Below are 22,043 nucleotides of genomic sequence, written 5' to 3' on the forward strand. Positions count from 1 at the left end.
TGGAGCTCAGACCCATATTTAATGCTCAAGATTAGTCCTCAGTGATGCAAATTGGCCATTTTACAAAAGCCAGAGCTGATCAGGCAGGCAATTATAACGGAAGATTTCTGGTTTTGATGTCTATGTCAGAAAACTACATGCACTGTGGGTTTTGCATTTTAGTTCTAAACAGAACTAAAGTCATGATTTTGGTTCAAGTCAGTACAGAAAGTGGGGGAAAGATGGAGAGTTAAATTAGGATTCCACACTTTCCAAAAGATATAAATAGGACAGTCTAATTCAGTTTGTAGGTGAGGTCCAGAAAATCAGTTAACGTTCAAAAGTGACCTCTCTTCTTAGATTTGGTGCATCAGGAAGAATAACATTGGATACAATGAAGTAGGTTTAAGCAATGCAGTATTTTACTGAGAAGAAATCCATGCTGCATGTGCATTGCAGTGCAATTCATACTAATGAATCTGAAGAGTCACGCTGAACTTCGCACCATGTTTCCAAGGCGCAAAAATGAACAGTATCCTCTGTACTTCCCCATTTCTTACCTCCATTTTGGACTTAATAACACTGATTTCTCTCTCCATCTCTTCATGCCTTCGAATCAGGTTTTCCACACTTTCCACATCTTTCCCAAAATCCAGTGCTTGTATCAGTACACTCTGGAGGGGGCAGTAGGATGTGCAAATGGTGAAGACGACAAAAAGCAAAAGGATCGTATCTTAATTCTTTCAAATAGTCTCCTCCTTCACTTCTTTGTATTGCCATGTGAATGTTCTTATTGTCTTTTTAAATATCAACGGGGCACCTTGTCTGCACTCCTTACAGAGTTGGAACAAGAATTTACAACTCTTTGAACAGTCGCTATCCTGCCTAAAGTGTCTCCGGCCATTCACATATAAAACAAAGCAAGCAATGCTTTCCTTGCATTTCTGAATCTTTCTTTTCCCCTTTTTTCCATATTCCAAAACAGCCAAATATTTCCCATTAAATTGTGGCACAGAAATTTTCAAGTGTGTTTTACAAAAATATGGAAAATAAAATTGACCCTCAGAATCCTACCAGAAATGAAATCCCATACAATGAAGGAATACATTTGTAAAAGTTGCTATAAAATTTTCAAACCAACAGCCTTGTAACGTTAAGTAGTACCACTATGTATCTGCCTACTAACTTATAATTAAATTAATATCATTAGTTATGTGGATGAAATAATTAGTTTTTATGTAGCCTTTTTCTTCTATTAATCTCAAAATTATAATACAGGATAGGCATTTTTACCTCCATTTTCTGAATGAATAAGATTTTTATACAAATTTTCAAAGTTGCATATTTAATATGTCTGCATTGCATAGCAGGGAGAAATATGCAAGCTAGTGTTAAATGAACTAACTTTGAATTCCGAACACTAGAAGCTGCTATATTCAAGTTAAGTAGGTAATTCAGAAAAAGCTCTATGGTAGATCAGCTAACTGACTTTTGGTATTCAGAACCAACTTGGCTCAGCACTGTCTGAAGGAGATAGATGCTCGTGTCAGTAACACAGCAAAAAATAGACACCAGTCCCTTAGTGTCTTAGATTTGTATCCTACTTACTGCATTTTGCTGTGTTCTTTTCTTGTGGAAGGATTTACTAGACCATATGGAGATGTCTACAAATGTAAAGATGCTGCAGCTTAATTACTTGTTTAATTCTTCTTACAGTTAGTGAGTGGAAAGAAGGAGTCACCGCTGGAGCATGTTTTATCTCATCCTCAAGAGGACATCTAAAATAGGTCAGATGCACTGGGGTCTAGAATTACCTGCTTCTTTCTACTGACTGTGGAAGAAACCATGGATGACTACTTTGGATATAGCAACTAGACACCTAATACTAAAAGTACTATTTAATAAGCAATACCATTTGACTACAGACCATTAATTAGAATCATAAAATTACAGAATAATTTAGATTGGAAGGGACCTCTGAACTTCATCTAGTCCAACCCCTGCCCAAAACAGGGCCACCTTAGATCAGATTGCTCAGTGTCTGATCGAGTTGAGATCTGAATGTTTCCAAGGACAGAGGATCCACAGTCTCTCTGGGTAACCTGTTCCAGTGTTTGATCACTCTCACTGTGATTTTTTTCACTTTACACATATTTGGAACTTTTCTGGTTGCAACTTGTACCCACTGACTCCCACCGTTTCACTATTAACCTCCAAGAAGAGTCCAGCTTCATCTTCTCTGTAACTTCTCATTAGGTAAAGACAGCATCCCCTTTTATTGCAGACTCTAATCTGTAATTTCTTACAGTACATTTCAAATGTACCTTTTTAACTATGAATGCCTTAGAATTGGTAATCTGCAAAATGTTTAATGACATTTCAGCCTTCCTACAAACTTGATATACAGTCAACTATCAAAGGTCACTGCTGGATACTCAGTATCTCTCTAGCAATGGGCATGCCTGGGTTTATCATTGTTGGCAAAATAGAACATTTTCCCACTTTAATTAATCGAAATCTGAGAACTCACCTTCTCGGTAATTCTCTCTGTGATGTCATCAATTTCTCTGATTAAGGCATGAGTCTCTAGGGCTCCCTCTAACTTCTTCCTGTATGCATTCAGGTTACCATGGAAACTGTTCCACCTTATATTGAAAAGAATATTTTAGAGGTGTATTTCAGAGGTGAGGATATCCACAACTGAGTTTCGTGATTCTCAGATCTAAGTAAAGACAGGATTTCTGAACTACCTTATGTATTGATCCCCAATTCCCCACAATAGGGGACACATCACAAAGAGAAAGCATTAGCCTGACAGAACTATGTGTTTATATTTATTCCAAGTTTTCAGGATGGCATGGGGGTTAAAAGCTAAAAAGTACTGATCCAGTTTCCTTAAATTCTCAATAACCTTACAATCCCTATCTTCATGCTTTTGGTTCTTAGCTAGTGGGCTGTGAAGTAGCAAAAGCAATATGCACTTCACCAGGACAACTATATGAACAGATGGAAGTGTCTTAGCTTCATGGATCTAGTGTGTAAAGTGCTGTGAAACAGCATATTTGCCTCCAAGGCTAGAAACATGACTTCGGCCCTGCTGCGCTAGTAATCCTTGTGGCTAACTGCTCTGAGAGTCTTGAAAGGCAAATCCAGTGTCTGATGTTTTGTAGTCATGATGTTAACGAAGAAAATATATGTCATAATTCCTCCCATTATCCCAACCCAAGACATCTAATCTTTGCTTCTTGTTTTTGCTTTACACAGAAGCTTTAAAAGCATACTCACTTCTCATTGAGCTGCTTCCGGCGCTCATATATTGTCTTTGTTTCTTCCTTGTTCTGTCTCTCCAGTTTCATGGCCAGGGCATTGATAGCCCTGATGTGAGCATCATCCACTGTTGTCTCCTGTAAAGTAAGAAAAGGAACAAAGGTATGTGTTTGAAATGCTCGTGACTGAGTTTTCCACTAAGACATGAAAAACAACAACAGCAACAAGCAAGGGTTTTAACTAACTCACTGCCAAGCATTTGAGTCACATGGGGTTTGCTCTACTATAACTGCTGGTGTTACCAGTCCCTGATGAGAAGACAGTAAAGGCAAGAAAGAACATTAATGACTGTAGATACAACAATGATCTAGGTCTAGACGATAACCCTCAGAGCTTCATTTCTAAGCCATGCATTCCAGCAGGGGCTCATTTGTTGAAGAAACATAGGTGCAGTTGCTGGTTACATAGGTGGCTGCTGTGGAACAGCTGACGTGTAGCAGATTATTCCTCTTGTCAAACAGGTAGTGACTTGTGGCTCCTAGGCCTACTCGCTGTTTTTTCTAGATAGGCTTCTGTCCAGAAGTGCCTCTGTACTGTGGACAACAGGCTTAAAATCCATACAGCCTTGAGAAACCCAGACAACCCATGCCATTGAGTTTTCTTCTAAAGCAACATCACTGCATTTTAAAAGGTATGCTAAGTCTTCAAGGCAACTTGCTTCCCATGTACACACCATAGAAAGGATAATATTTGCACATTGCACATATAATCTGGACTATAGTGGAATAATTGTTCTTTTGGAGCATGACAGATGGCCAAAACTGAACACTGCTCCAAGATTCAAAAACATTCTCTATTTTTCTAAGACCAGTAAATCACAAGCTTAGCAGGGAGACATTAATCACTGGTATAGTAGAAGCACAGCTGCAAGATGCCAGCACACTGTTAATAGAAGTATTGACTCCATTTGTATTTTATTTATGCTACATCCATACTAATGTGCATGCTTCCATATGTGCTTTACTGTTACACATAGCCATAAAGTAAACAAGAGAAACCTGTAGACAGCCAGATATTCTTCAGAAACCCAGCAGTCTCCTCTCCTGGTAAATAATAGCAGCACAATGTGACAGAATATGAGTAGAAAATCTGGCAGCCATAAATGCAGGATGATCTCTCCCTCCCCTGATCTCAGATTTGTCTAGTGGGAAAACCTAGACTGGATGGATGCATACACTGTGCCAGGACCAGCCTGCTTCTGTTTGTATTACCCTATGAAGTACTGTATAACTAAGCGTCAGTTATGAGGGTATCATTGTCCCAGCCTTTTTCTGCAGGAGTCATGTTCAGAGTGGTACAGGAGCAGTGGCTACAAGCTGATAGTATCTAAGGCCAAGAGTTTCTTATGGCACGTAAAATCTACCTTAGTTTATGGAAAGACTTTCCTATTCGGAGTCTTATACTGACTGGGACACTAGGTTGTTTCTGCCTCTTGCAACATCTTTCTTTTAGCTGGTACAACCTGTCGCAGAGCCCTTGTTCCATCCCTTAGCCCCCCTTAGCTCACAGTTCAGCTGGTGAGGACTGAAGGGCCAATGAAGGACTCTACACTAATTCCCTGGTGCTGAAGCTGAGTATTTTGGCTCTCTACCCAAATCCAGTACTAATGCACTGTCACAGGAAATTCTGCTGGGCTCTCAAAGGGGAGCTCAGGGTTTCCTCCCAGGTGTCAGGCATATCTATACTGTTACTTTGCATAGAAGAGGATTGTCTCCTTCTCCTATTAGGCAACAGAAATAGAAAATGGGAGCTGCCATAACAGGACTTGGCAACAAGGTAACAGGCAAACAAAGGATAACGAATATTAGGAGACAAAGTTAGAGTAAACCTCACTCACAAAGGTCTAATACACCTCTTTCCAGACCTTCCTCACAGCTTCCAGACTAGCAAATCAGCACAGTAATCTTTCCTGCATGATACTCAGACCTGTTAGTCCACATCTGTAGCAGTTCACACAAACAGAGAGAACAAGAGGCTGCTGCAAATGCATCCCCTCAATGTATGACCACACAGCTCTCATGGTGGGAGCTGAAGCACATCACAAGGTGGCCCTTGCTGTGGCAGAGCCTGTTCCCCAGAATTCCCGAGGTTTGGTGCCCAGGTTAACACATCTCACTGGAGGCAAGAGAGGCAGCTGGCATGACTCAGAACCACAAAAGAGGGTCAGAGATCCCAGCACAGAAAGGTGAGCTGTACAGCTGTCTTGTCACATGACTGCTATCCAAAGTGTAAACCACTGCTCTATTTTACTAAATGTCTGATTATTAACATTATGATTTATGAATAAACACGTGTGCTCTATAAACAAAGGCCCCCAGATATATGGGCTTCATTTGGATGAAGGAATGTGAGAAACTTGACTGTTCCTCAGGAGAAGGGGAAGGGAGAAATAAAGCAGGGAAACGGAGAAAGTGGTCATTTTTTTTTTTACGGGCTTGTTCATGGAAGGCTTATATCAACTTTCAGATTCAAACAAACATGGCTGAAACAACCATTTTTAATCCACTTTTGGATGGAACTCACTGTGACCTTGCGACTGCATGAACCAAACTGGAAATCTGCAGAAACTCAGGCTCACAGAGTATGACATGACATTACATTCCAGACATGTAATTCAATCCAAAATTTTAGGTTGTGTCATGAGTGCTTGACAGCTCTGTTTAGATATCATCAAGGCAGAAGGCACGATGAGGGAAAATTCTATCTTCTTTAATGGCTTATAAAGTGGCAATGCTTCCTACCCCCCGATCTTTCACCTCCTGAGGGTATTGGAACTATATTTATTACCCGGATATACTGCTGGGCTGGAAAGTTAACTGCTGCTTCCAACCACACAAGGAATGTGCATGGAGAACACCTCTTACCCCTGATGTTGCTCCACGGAACTCATTCAGCTTCTTCATGAGCTGCAGGCAGTGTTCATAGTCATTTCCCACATCACCTACATTAATCATGACTTCCTGGTGAAATAAGCAGCAGACAGGCAAACATTCAGGCTAAGAGTATAAGAACACAGCACATCCCAATGCTTATGCTGATGCGATAAGTTCTGTGATGTGTCTGTAAATCACTGACCTACAGCTTCTGAATTAGTCTCTTCTGATATTTAGATAATGATGAGACTGAGTCCCAGCTCCCTCTCCAGTCTATTACTGATGATTGAAGTAACCTCTAAATGAAAACTTAGTGGATCAAGTGGCTCTTCTTTCACTCTTACAAAGAGAAACTTTCAGATTTGATACACAATGAGAGTGAGTGCCAGTTGCCAAATGCTTCAAGTCTCTTCCATTCTAGTCTGCTTTCATTTCTCTTTCTTGACGGAGACACACGAGACAACCACCAATAATCACAATCTCTTTACGTGTGCATTTTATGTAAGAACATGTGGTAATACTGTCCAACTGACTCTGGCACGGAAACACTCCATAAAATTTTTAGAATTTGTTGAATCATTCCTTCCATATTGTTTGTAGAACATGTCATGATTCTGCCAGGCAAAAGCTACTAAGAAAGTATCCTGGAAGATGACACATTTATCAGAAGATCACTGCTAAACAGCAAGCTCTAGTGTGCTGCTCAGGTTAAATACTAGAATCCATTTACCTTCTCCCTGATCCAGGCTTCCACCTGGTCCACCTTCTGGAGAAATTCCAGGAAGTCCCGGCTGTCCTCCAGCATCTTTCCACGAGCAGCAACAGCTCTCTTCAACTTCTCCCAACACTCCTGAAGCATGCGAACTCGGCGATGGATCTCTCCTGATTTTGGGTGACTTTTTGATACGAGGGCTTCTCCTTTCTTCACATTTAGGAGAAGAAATTAGAAATGAAGGTTGCCACTAATTTTTAATGTGATTACCAAGTTACATGACCTTTCTAGGTCATCTCTCACTTTCCTAACTTGGACTGCACAATAAATTACAAATATAAATTCTTACTGTCCAAATGATACTGCTCAGCTGGAAAGCTTTTACATCTGGAGGGAATCAAGAACACTAGGATTTGAATATTTCCCCGCCAAGAATGACATTCATGGAGTAGAAGCACCAAGAGAGGTATTACAGATGATTGCACCCTTCAGCTATGTGATTCACCCAGTTTCAACAAGAATGTTCACAAATTGGGCATGAAATCCTGTTTACCTTTTGTAGGAGTAATTACCCCAGGCAAGGAACAAGTCAGTGATATCTTCCTATTCAGGCAATAAGTAAAGATGGAAGTTCCCCAGATAGAGCAATTAACAAATCTCTCTGTTGTAAATTAACAGCATTACATTTCCATGGCATGGCAACTGGGTTCTTGTCACACAAGTAGGATAATTGATATAGAAGTGGTGAAGAAGCTACCCTTCCTTTTCATTTCATCTATCTGTCCTTTGGATAACCAGCAATGATCTGTAAAAACACTAGCAAAGTGAGGGAGTTACCTTATTAACAGCTGTGACGATTTCTTCATTTGCTAGAATCTCTGCCTCAAAGACCTGATGTTTCTGCAGCAGCTTCATTTTGTCGTGCAGATTGCTAGGGTCTTGTATGGAAGGATCCTCTAGCTTCTGCATGCGCTCACTGATCCAGTCTTCTGCCTGCAGCAGTGTGAGGCATCAGAGTTAGCAGGACAACTACAGCTGTCCTGTGGCCTCCTCCCAAGACACATCATTGTTCTATGCAAGTGTCTAATGCCTGGGCTAGGTAGATTGAGCTGGGAGCTGAAAGTGGCTCTCTAGTTTCTGAACTATTCTACTTGCTAAGAAATAAAAGCAGATAGGAATGAAAGTATTTTTTAGCTGACCACAAGAATAATGAGAAATTCCTTGAACACCCCAAATTTTATCACAAGCCATAAAGAGATTATACAATCTTCTAGATTAGATACAGCGAATCCTTGAGCAGATATGTAGCCTTGACATGGTAGACATATTTAAAACAAGATTATGACAGCTGAGCCTTGGATTTAGGGCTCTGAGTTTCATCTCCTATCTCTATCATTGACCTACCTGTAAACTGGATTAAGATTCTTAAGAATTCTGTGTCTCACCTATAAAACAGCACTAACATTTCCTGATCTCAATGATGTTGTGAGACCTAAATGGAAAATGCAAAGCAAATAAAGCCTTACTGATGGGACCAAGCACTAGTCAGATTATTTGAAAGAAAATACAACTCTATTCACTTTTACACTTCATAAAATTCAAAATGGGCTAGTCAGGAACACCAGATTCAGACAAGCAGGTGAATCATGAGGACTATCAAAGCAAAGGTTATGTGTTTCTCAGGAAATTATTTTTTAAGGGATTTAAATGTATGCAGAATAAAATGGACAACGGGATAGTGAGTTTTACACAATTTTCTTTGAAGTCTGCTGAACTTTAGCCCTTAGCACTGAAGGAAATATTTTCTATCCATCAAAACATTGAGAATTGAACACCCGACAAATGTTGTAACTGATCCTGTTGTCCTCAGATCACTGAAGTAACCTAATGTTTTGACAACACAAGAACAGCAAATTGAAGCCAGCTTTATCAGTTTCAAAGCATCTTGGCTGTCCTTGTGGAACTGTGCTACACAAGACTTGACAACTGGAGGATTTTCTCAGTTAATTAATGATTTGAAGTGTTGTTTCAGCTGCTGAAATTCTATAAACAATAACAAAAATAGCTTTCATTAGTAGCGTGCTCTCCAGAAACTGTTCCCCTCCAAAGCACAGTTAGAGACTCAAAAAGGAGCCTCATGTCAAGGTTGCCCAGGACAGCACACTGTCATCTGCTGTTTTCATTTCTGACACCCTCCTCACAACGTAGGGCCTTCTCCCATTACCCAGCCACACATTAACGCTTTAACGTCACTTAACTGACTTCTCATTTGAATGGGAGAGGCTCATCCATACAGTTAGGATGAGAAACAAATGAATCCCCTGAATATAGCCACTTAAAGGGCAATTTCTCTCCTACTTTTTAATAATAAGCAATGGCTTAATGAAAGACCAAACCAAGCCATTTAAAAAAAAAACCACAACCACATCTGCACTCTTAGTGGCTTGGTTTATTTTAGGCTTACTTAGGATGGGTCTAGAGAGTGAGAGATACTTCTCCTGGCCCCATGTCCACATTCAGATGTGAAGCAAGGCTGATCTGTTGTCCCAAGATCTTTCTGTGGAAAGGCTTACGGTTGTCTGGACAGGCATTTTCACTTTATCGAAGACAGCAGGGAGACTAGTGTTATGCTCAGTGTAGGCACATGGGACCAGTCTTATTTCTACAGGACTCATAAAATATGTGGGCACTATCAATTTAGAAACCTACATTTTCAAAATATCAGTTACCCTAACCTCAAGAGCACAAACTCTTTGTAAATTATGCTGATCCTTAATAACAGAAATATTTAAAACGTATAAAGGCATGTGCCAGTTCCAGACATATAGAGACAATAATTAACTATCTCTCTCACTCTGCTGAGATAAAGAAGTAAATGTTTTTTTATTCTCTTGTATAGAGGGTGAAAGGGAAAGGAAGTTAAACGCCACTAATACAATGAGCAAGTTTCAAAGTTGGTGTTAAAACTCAGAGCCAGCTTTAAAAGTCAAAACTTTCAACTTTATGAACTTTCCTCGGCAATAACTTAAATAAATACACGTATTTCTAGGTAGCAACCTGCTCATTTGCCTTCCATGTTAACACTGAGGTACAGACTTTGTGACAATAGGATAGTCTGTCTCACTTCTTTGGAACTAGAAAAGCGCCCTATTTCTACTGTAGGAGAGTGTGTCCTATTTTATGAGCTGCATGTGATCTCTTGAGTTAGTCATTGTGGGTTTTGTGCAGAAAAAACAAAGTCCTGTGCTCTGAAAAGGGTACAAACTGCAGCAGCTACCCTTCTAGGCAGACCATATGATGTTGAGCTCTCCATCCTCTCATCAGTAATTACAAACTGTGTTGTCTTTGTACTAACGTGTGTAGCAATCTGTGTAATTGCTTCTAGAGAGTAATTAGGAAACTTTTAACCATGACAGTGATCACTATTTTCTGCTGACACAAAAAATTCCGTTTGATCAATAGAAATGACTTAAGATGATTGCAGGAGGGAGAGTTTTTAGGGGACTGGTACCTGAGCTATGGGTCTTGTTCTCCTAATAAGTAAGAATAAGCAATGACCTCATTGATTTCACAGCTAAACTCAAAACTCATCTCTGCAATTTAACTTCCCTTTGGGGACTATTCTCATATATGAACTCATACACACCCAGAACATCATTAAAATCAAATTAAACATTCCATTCTACCCAACAAAGAGGAAGAGAGATATTACTGTAAGATTTTTTTTTTTTTTTAATTCCTTGGTGGCATTCACATTCTACAGCAGTAGGCAATGAATTTAGGTTGGCGAGGTAAATGAGCTGGTAGTTTGAGAGCAAAAATTCCCTATAGAACTCTTGGCTGAATTTATGTGGAGAAAGTGGATGAGAAAAGGGAAATGTTCCTCACTATACAGGGCCAGATCCTCTGCTATAAGTGTGTAATTCAAGAATGAAGGGGGACCCCAGCCCAAGCACTGATTTGACAATTACAGAGAGGTGGGAAGAAATGCGGAAGTATTCCTACCTAATGGGTTGATTGTATCTCTAGGAGGGCATTGACAGTTTCTCTTCCAGAGAGGATGTTGGCAGTTATGTGACCTTTCCATCAACACTACATTGCTCTTTTGAAAATATTAGCACTGTACAATGCACCATCCACTCCATCCACTCCCCTCTGCTAGTCTACAAGGTGGACTGGCCATTACTGGTGGTTTTTAAAAAAACAGCATGCAGCTCTGGCTTTTTAGTGTAGCCAAAGAAGAGGGTATTTAAATGTCTGGCTATTGTGGTGGTGGTAAGTTCCAAATATATTGTGCTGTAAATGGAATTTTAGCAGCCATTTATTCCTTAGATTACTCTTTTTCTAAAACCAAAATAATCTGGTTGTCATCAGCAGCTGTGTTACAGGCATTCATTCTCCTTTGGTGACAATCATAATTTGACCTGTGTCAGGACATGTGTCTTCTTCATGGGCTGGGATGTGACAAGGACCTGCAGTTTTTCTTTAAACCATGGAGGATATTCCATGGGATGCAGCAGCAGAAGGGGTGCATACCAGACCAGCAAGAGTGTTTGCAAATGTCCCTCTGGGCCTGTGTGCTGTTGTTTATGCCAGCACACTGGATGCTAGGACATTTTTCAGTCACACATGTTGTGCTGCCCTTTGAAAGACTGACCTAGTATGTCTTTCTAACAGTAGTGCCAGGAGCAGAGCTACTCAGTTACAGGAGTAAGGCCAGAACACGAGACAGAGACGAACATATTCTGCAGAGACCAGTCTACAGTAGCTGAAGAGCTATGCTAGGTTACAGCGCTGTTTTGAAGGCCTTCAGTGAACACCCACTAGTAAAGCTTGGCACCCTTGCCATAATGCTTTCCACTTTATATTCATCCTGATTTGAAATATCTTGTTTTTCCCACCAAAGGAAAAATAAGGTGGTAGCTGGCAGTTTTCCTTTTATTAGTTTTTATTTTAGCAGAGCTCCTGATGTGTAAAGCAGCTGTAATGGGCACAATGCCACAACGATGGCATAGTGACAGCGATGGCATTGGAGCATCCCTTTGCATGAGTGTGGCAGGAGTTGCCATACCAGAGTAGATTATCAATCCGCCTAATCTCTGGCAGAGGCGAGCACTTCATCCAACAGAGGTAGGCAGCTCCTCTGCCTTCCGAGCCTGTCCCAGTCTAAAACCCTCTTACCTCTTCCAAGTTCTGGTAGAAAAGTGCCAGAAGAAGGGTGGTCTGCAGCTTCTCTCTTCTACTCTGGGATAGATCCTTGATCTGCCGCTTCCTCTCACGAATGGCATTCAGTTTGTGCTGGATCTTTAGACCTTCCAGTCCACCAACCTTTTCTAGCCTGCTTGCCTGTTCTTCAAGAGACATCATCTGAGGAGGCAACAAATCTGAAATCACTTCTATGCTTCCAAGTGGTATGAAAGAAACAAAACCCAGGCTCCTTTCCATACCTAAAAGATTCTCCTATTTTCTGGAATGAACCAAGAATAGCAGGGACAAGTTAACCAGCATTCCCCCCACCCTTGCCCTATACTGTGTTACATCTATGACATCCTTGTCATTGGTCTCTGTAGTGCACCCTGGTTACTTAAATGAATTAAAGCTGTAGCTCCAGGAGTCCCTATACCACTGATCAACCAGTGCAAGGAATCATGGAGCAAGCCTGACACCCATGAGTGCTCAGGTTTTATTGCTTTGTGGAAATCAGGTGTTGGAAGGTAGCTCTCAACATGAGCAGTCAGCCTGGCAGGGAGCTGGCATGGGTTCTGGGAGCTCATTCCTTCTGGGGAACCCAGGCACAGCCCCAGGTTTGAATTCAGCCCTAGTCTGGATGAATTACAGCAGTGGCCACCAGCCAGGCAGATTCCTTTACATGCAGGTGAGCAATTCAGCATCTATTCCAACGGTGCAAAGAGGCTATCCAATTTGGTACAGACATTGTATACCAAATGTATATTTAAATAATTAGACAAGTCATCCCCTCTGACTTACTGTATTTTACTTGCTTTAAAAGCCACAGATTCTTTTTATGAAAAAAGCAGAAACTTCTGATATCCATAACACACAATATGGCTTCCTTTAAATATTTCTTCTGCTAAGTCCCACTATTCAACCTACTAAGCGGTTTTCCTGTCTACTGCAAGACAATACAGGCAGGACTTGGGCATGGAGTGTTTAACACTTGTTCCCCGCTGCTCTGCCTCTTATTTCACTAAGCTTCCCCGTTTTCTCTTTGGTTCAAGCATATCAGGCATATCACAGCTGTCAGCAATTTAATGTGTTGCCATATTAAAATAAATAAATAAATAAATAAATAAATAACCATTCTAGCTCAGGGGTTGGTAGAACATTTGTTGTTGATTTTTGTACCTTCTCATCCTGTGATGCCAGAAGCTTCTCAAAAGCCTCATGTTTCCTTATCAGTTGCTCTACTTCATCTACAGAGCTTCCGAGGTCACCGCTTTTCAAATAAATCTATAAAAAAAAAGTTTAATAGTTCAATGGATCAATTATCACATAAACCCAATTCATAAATGTGAGAAGAGGTATTAACTCTGCAGTTGAGAGTACACTTGAGAGGAAAAAAAAGGAACAGGGGGCAAGTGAAACTGGAAATTAAATAGTAGAGCTTCATGGTCTTGAGCAAGAAAAGCATTAACAGGTCCAGCTAAGGAAAGTGACCTATCACTGCTTATTGCAATCACTAAGTCACAAGGCTGGCAGTGAACTGCAGAGGTCTAACCCATCCTTGTAATCCAAAGCAAGATCAACACTGTCATGCCTGACAGATGTCTGTATGATTCCTTCTTAGAAGACTTCCAATAACAGAGACTTAGCAGCCTCCCTGGGCAATTTATTTCAGTGCTCCGTTACCTTTGCCATTAGCAAGATTCTCCAAATATCTAGCCTGAAAATGCATTGCTAACACTTCACCTCATTACATACTGCCCTCTTCATCACACTAAAGAGATAATTCACTTTATATTTGCTCAGCCTTGGACGTGTTTGTAGGCTTTTTGCACACTGGGATTTCTGTCTTCTCTAGGCTAAAACCTGATCTGATCAATCATTCCACAAAGGCTGTGTCTTCTTGACCCTGATTATTCTTATTGCTCTCCTCTGGGTTTTCTTCATTTCCAATTATTTTGAAATGGGGTTCCTAATACTTGATGCAATAAGTGGCAATAAGCAATCAGGCTGCCAGAGTGAAGGTAGTGAAGACAGCAGGGAGTTTATATGTGCCTTTCAAGCTGTAATCTTCTGCATGTATCTGTGTATAGTGCTTATCTTTTACACAATACCATGAACTCAAGTTCACCTTGCAATCTACTATAAGCTTCCAGAAACTTTTCAGAAGAACTGCGATCAGACCACGTTGTCCCCATCCTGTATTTATGCAGCTGATTATTCCCGAAAAATGTCATAGCTTGCATCTGTACCAAGTGTATTACACATCTGTTATTTTTTCAGGCCATGTTTCCAACTTGCCTGCATTAATTTTATTTACTGTCTGTCCTGTCAGTCTCCGATGCAGAAAGACCTTAGTCTAAAATAACAAATGCAGTTTTAAGGAAACTGACGTCTGCACTATTCACTTTCAACACTGTGAGGACCTTTTCTAACTAATCAACTGTCATGGTTTAACCCCAGCCAGCAATTAAACACCATGCAGCCGCTCACTCACTCCCCCCCACTCAGTGGGATGGGGGAGAAAATCGGGAAAAGAAGCAAAACCCGTGGGTTGAGATAAGAACGGTTTAATAGAACAGAAAAGAAGAAACTAATAATGATAATGATAACACTAATAAAATGACAACAGCAATAATGAAAGGATTGGAATGTACAAATGATGCACAGTGCAATTGCTCACCACCCGCCGACCGACACCCAGCCAGTCCCCGAGCGGTGAATCCCTGCCCCCCCCCCACTTCCCCGTTCCTGTACTGGATGGGACGTCACATGGTATGGAATACACCGTTGGCCAGTTTGGGTCAGGTGCCCTGGCTGTGTCCTGTGCCAACTTCTTGTGCCCCTCCAGCTTTCTCACTGGCTGGGCATGAGAAGCTGAAAAATCCTTGACATTAGTCTAAACACTACTGAGCAACAACTGAAAACATCAGTGTTATCAACATTCTTCACATACTGAACTCAAAACATAGCACTGTACCAGCTACTAGGAAGACAGTTAACTCTATCCCAGCTGAAACCAGGACATCAACATACATCTCTAAGGCACCACAGTATTTCTTGACTCTTTTCTGGTGTTAAGAAACCAGACTGCCCAATTATTTCTCTCATGCATTCTGTTACATTCAGTTTTGTCAAATGCAAAAGAATAAACAATGTAGTTATCTTATTATCAACAAAAAAATTCTGCAGGCCAGTAGGAAATTTTTCTTTTCCAGTGGATTTAGTTGCCCACAGTTTCTTCCTTTATTCAATGACAAGACAACAGCAGGACAAAAACCCCAGTCAGAGGCTCTGATGGGATGTGAGCAAAAATTACCTGTGGACAAGGTTCACAGTGGGGCGAATATGACTGGACAGACTTTTGGAGTTCAGGCTGCTACAAGGGACTGTATTTATCTGCTGGGACATAGCACTGTGTAATCCATTTTTGTGAGCTCATGGAATCATAAGTATTTAGATAAGGATGAGAAATTCCAACCAGTAACTCTACCTGGGTAAAGTGCAATTAGCAGAGATGGAAGAAGAATTTGACATCAGTGATATAACGTGAAAGAATTAAGAGGCAGGGAAGAAACAGAATAGAATTAGTGAAACAACACAACTGCTATTAGTTTCAGATGAGGGCCAGTAAAGAACACAGGTAAATCTGTGCCTTAAAACCCTAGACGTGCACAGGAAAAATAACATCTAGAGAGGTCTCTCTTGCTTTGCAAAACATTACAGTTCTGTAGCGGTTTACAGGGTGTTTTTTGTAGGAGAGAAAAGATACTCTTTGGCAGCTACTTTAGAAAACCAGCAGTGATGTTCATTGTCTGCACAGAAATATTGGATGACTGTTTAACCCCACAGGGCATCTTCTGAAGGAAAGGTTTCCCAGGCATGTGTGATGTGCAGAGGAATCCACACCACCTTCTCAGGGTCTGAGTGTACCAACAGGCTCTGGCAGCCCTGCCCGGCCCCTGGACGGCCCCTCTGCTCCCACCTGGGGGTCCCTCAGAGCCTCAGTCCTGGCCCCAGCCTTGCCTGAGCTGCACTGAGGGGAGGTTTGAGCCCTGCCCTGGTCCTCCTGGGCAGCCCCCAGATTTCAGTCATTACCTCGCTTTGTCACCTTGAACTCCAGCCTGCCGATGGACCTTGGTGCTGCTGCTGCCACTGCCACTCAGCCCTCTTTGGCAGCTGTGGCTAAGAGGACTGACAGCCAGACTTGGCCTGACTTTCTGGTTCATTTTGGGGGAGTTAATGAAGGGAATATTTTGCATGTACAGAAAAATGCACAGAAGAATATCATGCCTGGGCCAGATGTTCAGACTGCTCTGTACTAATCCATGCCAAGTATCAGAAGAAAGGTGAATAAACCCCAACACAGTAATCACTGTCAAGAAGAGGGGAAGGCCACTGTACAACAGGCATAAGTTTTTAATAAGTCTGGCCCATAAATCACCAGGATGCCTAAAGAAATACATTAACATCAATGCCTCTGTATGTTAAATACAACCCCCATCAGAAGGCAGATATTTTGTCATTCAGGCTTTAATCCTTTGATCTATCCTACTCATTAAGTGTATGAAATATGACAGATATTTTTTTTTAGAGTGTTTTTGGATTTGGTTAGCTCTTGTAGAGGAAGATCTCCACACATGTGGGCTCCATGTCTGTCTACTGTAATGCTTTGTTAAACCACTTATAATTACCATCCATATTTACACTGCTGTTACTAACACTAAAATAAAAAGTTATTGGCTGAATCTAACTCACTCCTGTTCGGGCTACACATACAGCCACATGCTGCATCTCTGTTTTGGTGTTTTAAATGCTGCTTTTAAAAGCACTGTAGCTTCTCTGTCATATTTTGTGGATTATCTACCAGTTTTGTTCAAAAAAGATTTACCTGAGGAAACAGAAAATTCCCATCATTTTCCACATATCACTCCAGGACCTTTATTTAGTAACCATTAGCAGTGAAACTGCAAACTCTGTGATACTTGAAGAAATGGTTAGACATTAGTTTTCCTGCCCGTATAGCTGTGGTGGAAGAAAAAAGCGAGGAACATGTACTGGTAAAGATGGTTACTTTCTTTGGAAAAAGAACAGAGACATCTGAGAGCAGGGGTGTAGGATGGTGAGTCATAAGCAGCTGCCACTGGAGTGCTCAGTGCCTTGCTCCCACTGAAAATCACTACACACAAATAACACTAAGCATTCAAAGCCCCATTCCTTCAGCTGTTAGAGCAGTGGGAAAAAGTCCTCCTGATTTCTGAAAGCTTTGGACCAGGTCCTCCAAGTAGAAGCCCATGCAAATGCTCTTGGGAACCCAGGTTTTAATACTGAGAAAGAAAACTGATGCACAAAAGAAAATTGGTGCAAAAGAAAACTAGCTGCGTATGTTACAGGAGGGGCAATAGCAATACACTTAGAAGAAAGCATCCCTAGTAGCACTAACAGTGCTACTTGGAAAGCTGGTGAGGTAAAAACTTTCCATTCGTCTTTTAAACAGAAATCTTATGACAGCAATTGCTAGAATCAGAACCACAACATTTTTTTCATTTAAGCATTTGTTATACCAATCTGAAAGCAGAATGGAAACTGGCTCCCACACCACAATGCTGGCCTGTGGCCAATTGTGTCACTTTTTGGCATATTTTTAGACAGGTCCCCGAACTCCTGCTTTGAATGAGATGTGTTCATTTCAAATACAAAACACTGAATAGCTCTCCTCAGGTAACCTACCAGGGTCTCTCACAGAACACAGCAGGTATAAAGTTTCTTTCAAGTCTGTTTCTGTTATGAATCATGGCCCATCATCAGGAATTTAATGCTCAGCCACAAAAAGCACCAAAGACTTGACCACAGCTATATAATGGACTTGTTTTTAAGTGAAGACTTGCAAAGACACTTAAAACCACAAAATGGACTTGGCCCTTTTTGAGATTTGAAATGGAGCATGTTACAAATAGCCAAGTTATTAACAATGCAAAGCACAGAAATGGAGGTTTTAACCCTACTTAACCAGAGTTTTTCATTATTTCTGAGCTCATTGCATAGATTTAGCCACACTGTCATAAGACCTCTTACATACAAGTTAATGCAGAACTAAATGCAAAGTCCAATTAAAAAAAAAATATTCATTTTAAATAAAATAGTACTATTTGCACACTTATGTGACAGCACAGGCCAGCTCTAGCTTTTGGAGAAATATTGAATGAAACATTTTAGTCATTAGGATAACTACGCTTTCTGGATGCCACAACTTCACTTTTATACACACTGGAAGCTGACACAGCCCGAAAAGAAATTTGTCTTCCAAGAAGTGTCATTCTTATTTCTCTAGAATAAAAACTCTTTCAAGTATTTGTGCAGATCCACTCCCTTCTCCTGCTTCTGCTTTTCACAGTATAACAAGCTTCACAGATTTTGCCCCTCACTGCCTGTCCTGGGCTTGCTGCTGAGATTGCTGGAACTCCACTAAAAATCTTTCAGCTCAAAGCATGTACTAAAAGCCAGAATTACTCCCAATTTTAAATGCCTTCACTTAAAGCATGTAATCAAGTCCAAACTCTCTGCCCATATAGATAACAACAAGGCTTGATTTGACTTACTTCTAATAAAATTAAACACAAAAAAGAATTAATGAAAAAAATATTTAAATTTGTTTTAGCAAAGTAAATTAATGTGCTTAATACCATGATTATATATGTTTCACAAATATGTTGTACCATGCTTCACTTCAGTAGAAGTTATAACGAGGTATCATACTATAACCATAAATGGAATAAAACACACTGAAGATGATTATTAAAAAAAAAAAAAAATACATACACCTTTTCTATCATAGCGACATCACTGTATTCCTGGCTTCTGACCTCACAATCTAGATGCAAAATTCTGATGTTAAATGTATTTAAAATTTCCTTCCCCCCTCTCACTGCATGCTGTCTCATCAGCATAAGAACATAATTACCTGACATTGGAAACGTATATGGGAAAAACACAGAGAGAAGTCAGTGTTTGTTTTCCCGTAACTGCTACAATCCCTTCCTCCCACCTATCCCTCCTCCTTCAAAATTCACAAGCTCAACCCCTATCCTGTAAGTAGTAGGTGTTAGACCAGAATCCTATGCCCATACATCATCATTAAAATATTTACTTATGAAACATTTGTCTGAAGGCAGACTAAATTCCTCTTAAAATCCCCAGAGTTTCACTGCTAGAAACTTTGTTGGGATATCCAAATTTGAATGCTATGGAGACTAAATTCCCTTCATTTCCCTCAGGAAAGGGTGGTACCTCACTTTTTCTAAGGATGGGAAAAAAAGTGATTTCTTCCTACACACTTAAATATTTTGTGTTTTGAAAACAAGTATTTCTTTTAAAAGTTACAAAACCAGGAATTAACTATTTAGAAATATAGCATAATCTGACAAGAAAATGAAAACAGTGAAACAGAAAAAACTAAGAAAAACTACACTGAGGATTTGTCCCAGACCAACTAGCAGAGAAGAAAACCAGTTCTTGGCTCTGAAGTATTGAACCTTCAAAGTGCTGAGCACTATGACCCAATTATGCAAAATCTGTAAGAAACATGCAGAGAATTGAGCATGTCATGTTGACAATAGTACTCTAACGGTTAAAACGAAACACTTGTTAAGTGCTCGATCAGATCAGAGTGCTCAGCTTCATTTAGGATGGATCAAGCTGTAGCTGCAGCCTCGGTGACAGCAGAACACAAGTAGCTTTCTGATTGTCCCATAAGTCATCTCTAGCGAGTGGGAACATAGCATGAAGCATACAAAAAGAAATCCATATGGCTTGATTAACACAACTTAAAACTTCTGTTTGCAAATGTTCCTAGAATGGAATGGAAATCTTCACCACTCTCCTCCCAGATCCAAAGGATGCAATGTTGACAGCGATAGATGGACACCATGCACCCTCTGTGTCTCTGTGAGTTGAAGATGTGGTGTGAGCTGGTATGTTTGTCAAAAGGTTGTCAGGGCATACACTTTTTAGAGTGCATGTTTCCTGGGGAGGTCTCAAACCAGGTCTTGCCCAATGGCTAGAAAGCAATCCTGAGCAGCAAACTGGATTCACTGACAGAGAGAGGCCAGCCCCAATCTCCACAGGGTGAAAGGGTGGACCAGCTATATCTGAATCATGTGTTTTGATAAAGATTGTTGGACTTGGGCTTCTTCTAAATTCTCTTACCACCTGGATAGGCATAGCAGTCCAAGGGGTGGCAAGTATCAGGGTGATTTTGGAAACCTTGTGGTGAGCAGGTGTTAGACCATCACATGGAGTCTTCCTAAACTCTGGCCTAGATGAAGGGTGGTTCTGAAAGACAATCAGCTCCGGATTTAAATCCTTGCTCGTGACCTCATTCCCTCTAGCTGAATTTCCTCTTCCAGTCAGCATAGCTGGTGACAGCCATATATCTCTGGAGACAGTCTGCTGGGGAAGGCCAGGATACTTAGAGGAAGTCACATGAAATCTTGTGATTTGAAGGCCTGGAGACCCACCTGAAGGGAAGCCTTGCTTTGGTTTCTGGGATCCTTTTGGAAGACCAGCCGGAGTTTCAGGCACCTTCTCTAACTGTGGCATGAGCAGACTTGAATGAGCATGACTGCTTCCATGCGAATCTGCTCGGAAAGGCTTTATCGTCAAGCTGCAAGTTGAAATGTAAAGCTTCATTGAAGCATGGAGATCTGGCATTTGGACATTGCACTGGCTACAGCCTTGTTGGGGTGGGAGAGAATCACAAGGTTCCAGGGATGCATGCAGATTTTTGCTGCAGACTGTAGAAACAGCTGGAATAGCAGACAGATCAACATCTAGGCGTGATGTCCAGCTTGATGGAGCTTTGCAGGAAAGGACATCAGAAGGCAAAGATACAGCAAGCTTCAAGGGATTGTTTTTTTCAGAAGAAATACGATGTACACTTTTTTCTCTTTCTGAATTTTGCCTGTAAGATGCAGATGTTGACCAAGTGCCAGAACCCTCATATCCATGGCCCCAAGGGTCCCTGGGAGGACTGGAACACTTGGATGTCTCATCAGGATTGACACAGTGACTAGTGCTCCCAAAACCTTTCCTCTGGTCTGTGTGTGCCAGGACGACATCTAGCCTTGAACAGTAAGCTCCAGAAGACACACTGCTTGGTGGTGAGCTGGCAGTTCCTGGAGGAAGCTCTGCAACCGATTGACCAGTGGGAGGATGCCATGCTGATGCTGGCATCTTTTGAAAAGGCCTGTCCCGCACAGTAGATTCAAAAGGAGGAGGTGGGGTCATTCTGCTGGAAGACAGCATCACTTCCACAGTGGAGACATAGGTTTCAGATGAAAGTTTGCAGCGATGGTCCCTGCATGACATTCTGAAGCTTAGTCCTAAACGATGCAAAAACCAAAGCCACAGAAGCTTGCCTTTCCCCTGTTTTTAAAACCAACTCCTAATCCTTTTTCCTTTGGCACTGGAAATTTCCATTCTTCCTCTGAAGCAAAGGAATGAGAGATGAATAGACATTCTCCAGGAAAAAATTCATAAACTAAAAAAATCCACATTCAAAATAAAAATGCACAGCTCTTCTAATACTGCTACCACTGCCTGTCACGCCTGCAAAGTGATATGAGTGTGGGATGGGCAGGAAGATAAATTACGGAGCATGAGGCTCTGCTCCCTGAGCGTTCTGACAGTGAGACTGCAGACAGAGTAGGAGGGAGCCAAAAACGCCTGCCAGAGACAGCCTGCAAATTCGTTGTTACTTCGTCTCTGAAAAAAAGGAAAGCAGCTAACCTGAGCAATGCATCTGCTGCTGTGAAAAGGTTAGAATGGAGCAGAGTGTACTGGACACTGCTTCTGCTCAAAGCAAAAAGGATTTTTTTTCTTCTTTCTCTTTTTCAGCTGTTGCTTGTCTGTACTCCGAATGGCAAGATCTCAGTTCACAGGTCTTAGAAGACTTTCCTACAACAGTTCCA

The 22,043-nt window shown here is 41.1% G+C and overlaps 1 protein-coding gene across 1 annotated transcript in view; it reads right to left on the reverse strand.

Annotated features, from left to right (window-relative positions):
• SPTBN5 (spectrin beta, non-erythrocytic 5) overlaps window positions 1-22,043 on the reverse strand; it is a 108,053-nt gene that overhangs the window by 30,443 nt on the left and 55,567 nt on the right. Inside the window, exons 37-44 of the mRNA XM_052782177.1 lie at window positions 13,258-13,362; window positions 12,073-12,258; window positions 7,729-7,884; window positions 6,910-7,101; window positions 6,171-6,266; window positions 3,265-3,383; window positions 2,510-2,624; window positions 540-653 (exon numbers count right to left, since the gene is read on the reverse strand). Coding sequence (XP_052638137.1) covers window positions 540-653; window positions 2,510-2,624; window positions 3,265-3,383; window positions 6,171-6,266; window positions 6,910-7,101; window positions 7,729-7,884; window positions 12,073-12,258; window positions 13,258-13,362 — 1,083 coding nt within the window. The remainder of the gene's footprint in view (window positions 1-539; window positions 654-2,509; window positions 2,625-3,264; window positions 3,384-6,170; window positions 6,267-6,909; window positions 7,102-7,728; window positions 7,885-12,072; window positions 12,259-13,257; window positions 13,363-22,043) is intronic.

Source organism: Harpia harpyja, chromosome 3 (assembly GCF_026419915.1).
Source record: "Harpia harpyja isolate bHarHar1 chromosome 3, bHarHar1 primary haplotype, whole genome shotgun sequence".
Lineage (NCBI taxonomy): Eukaryota > Metazoa > Chordata > Aves > Accipitriformes > Accipitridae > Harpia > Harpia harpyja.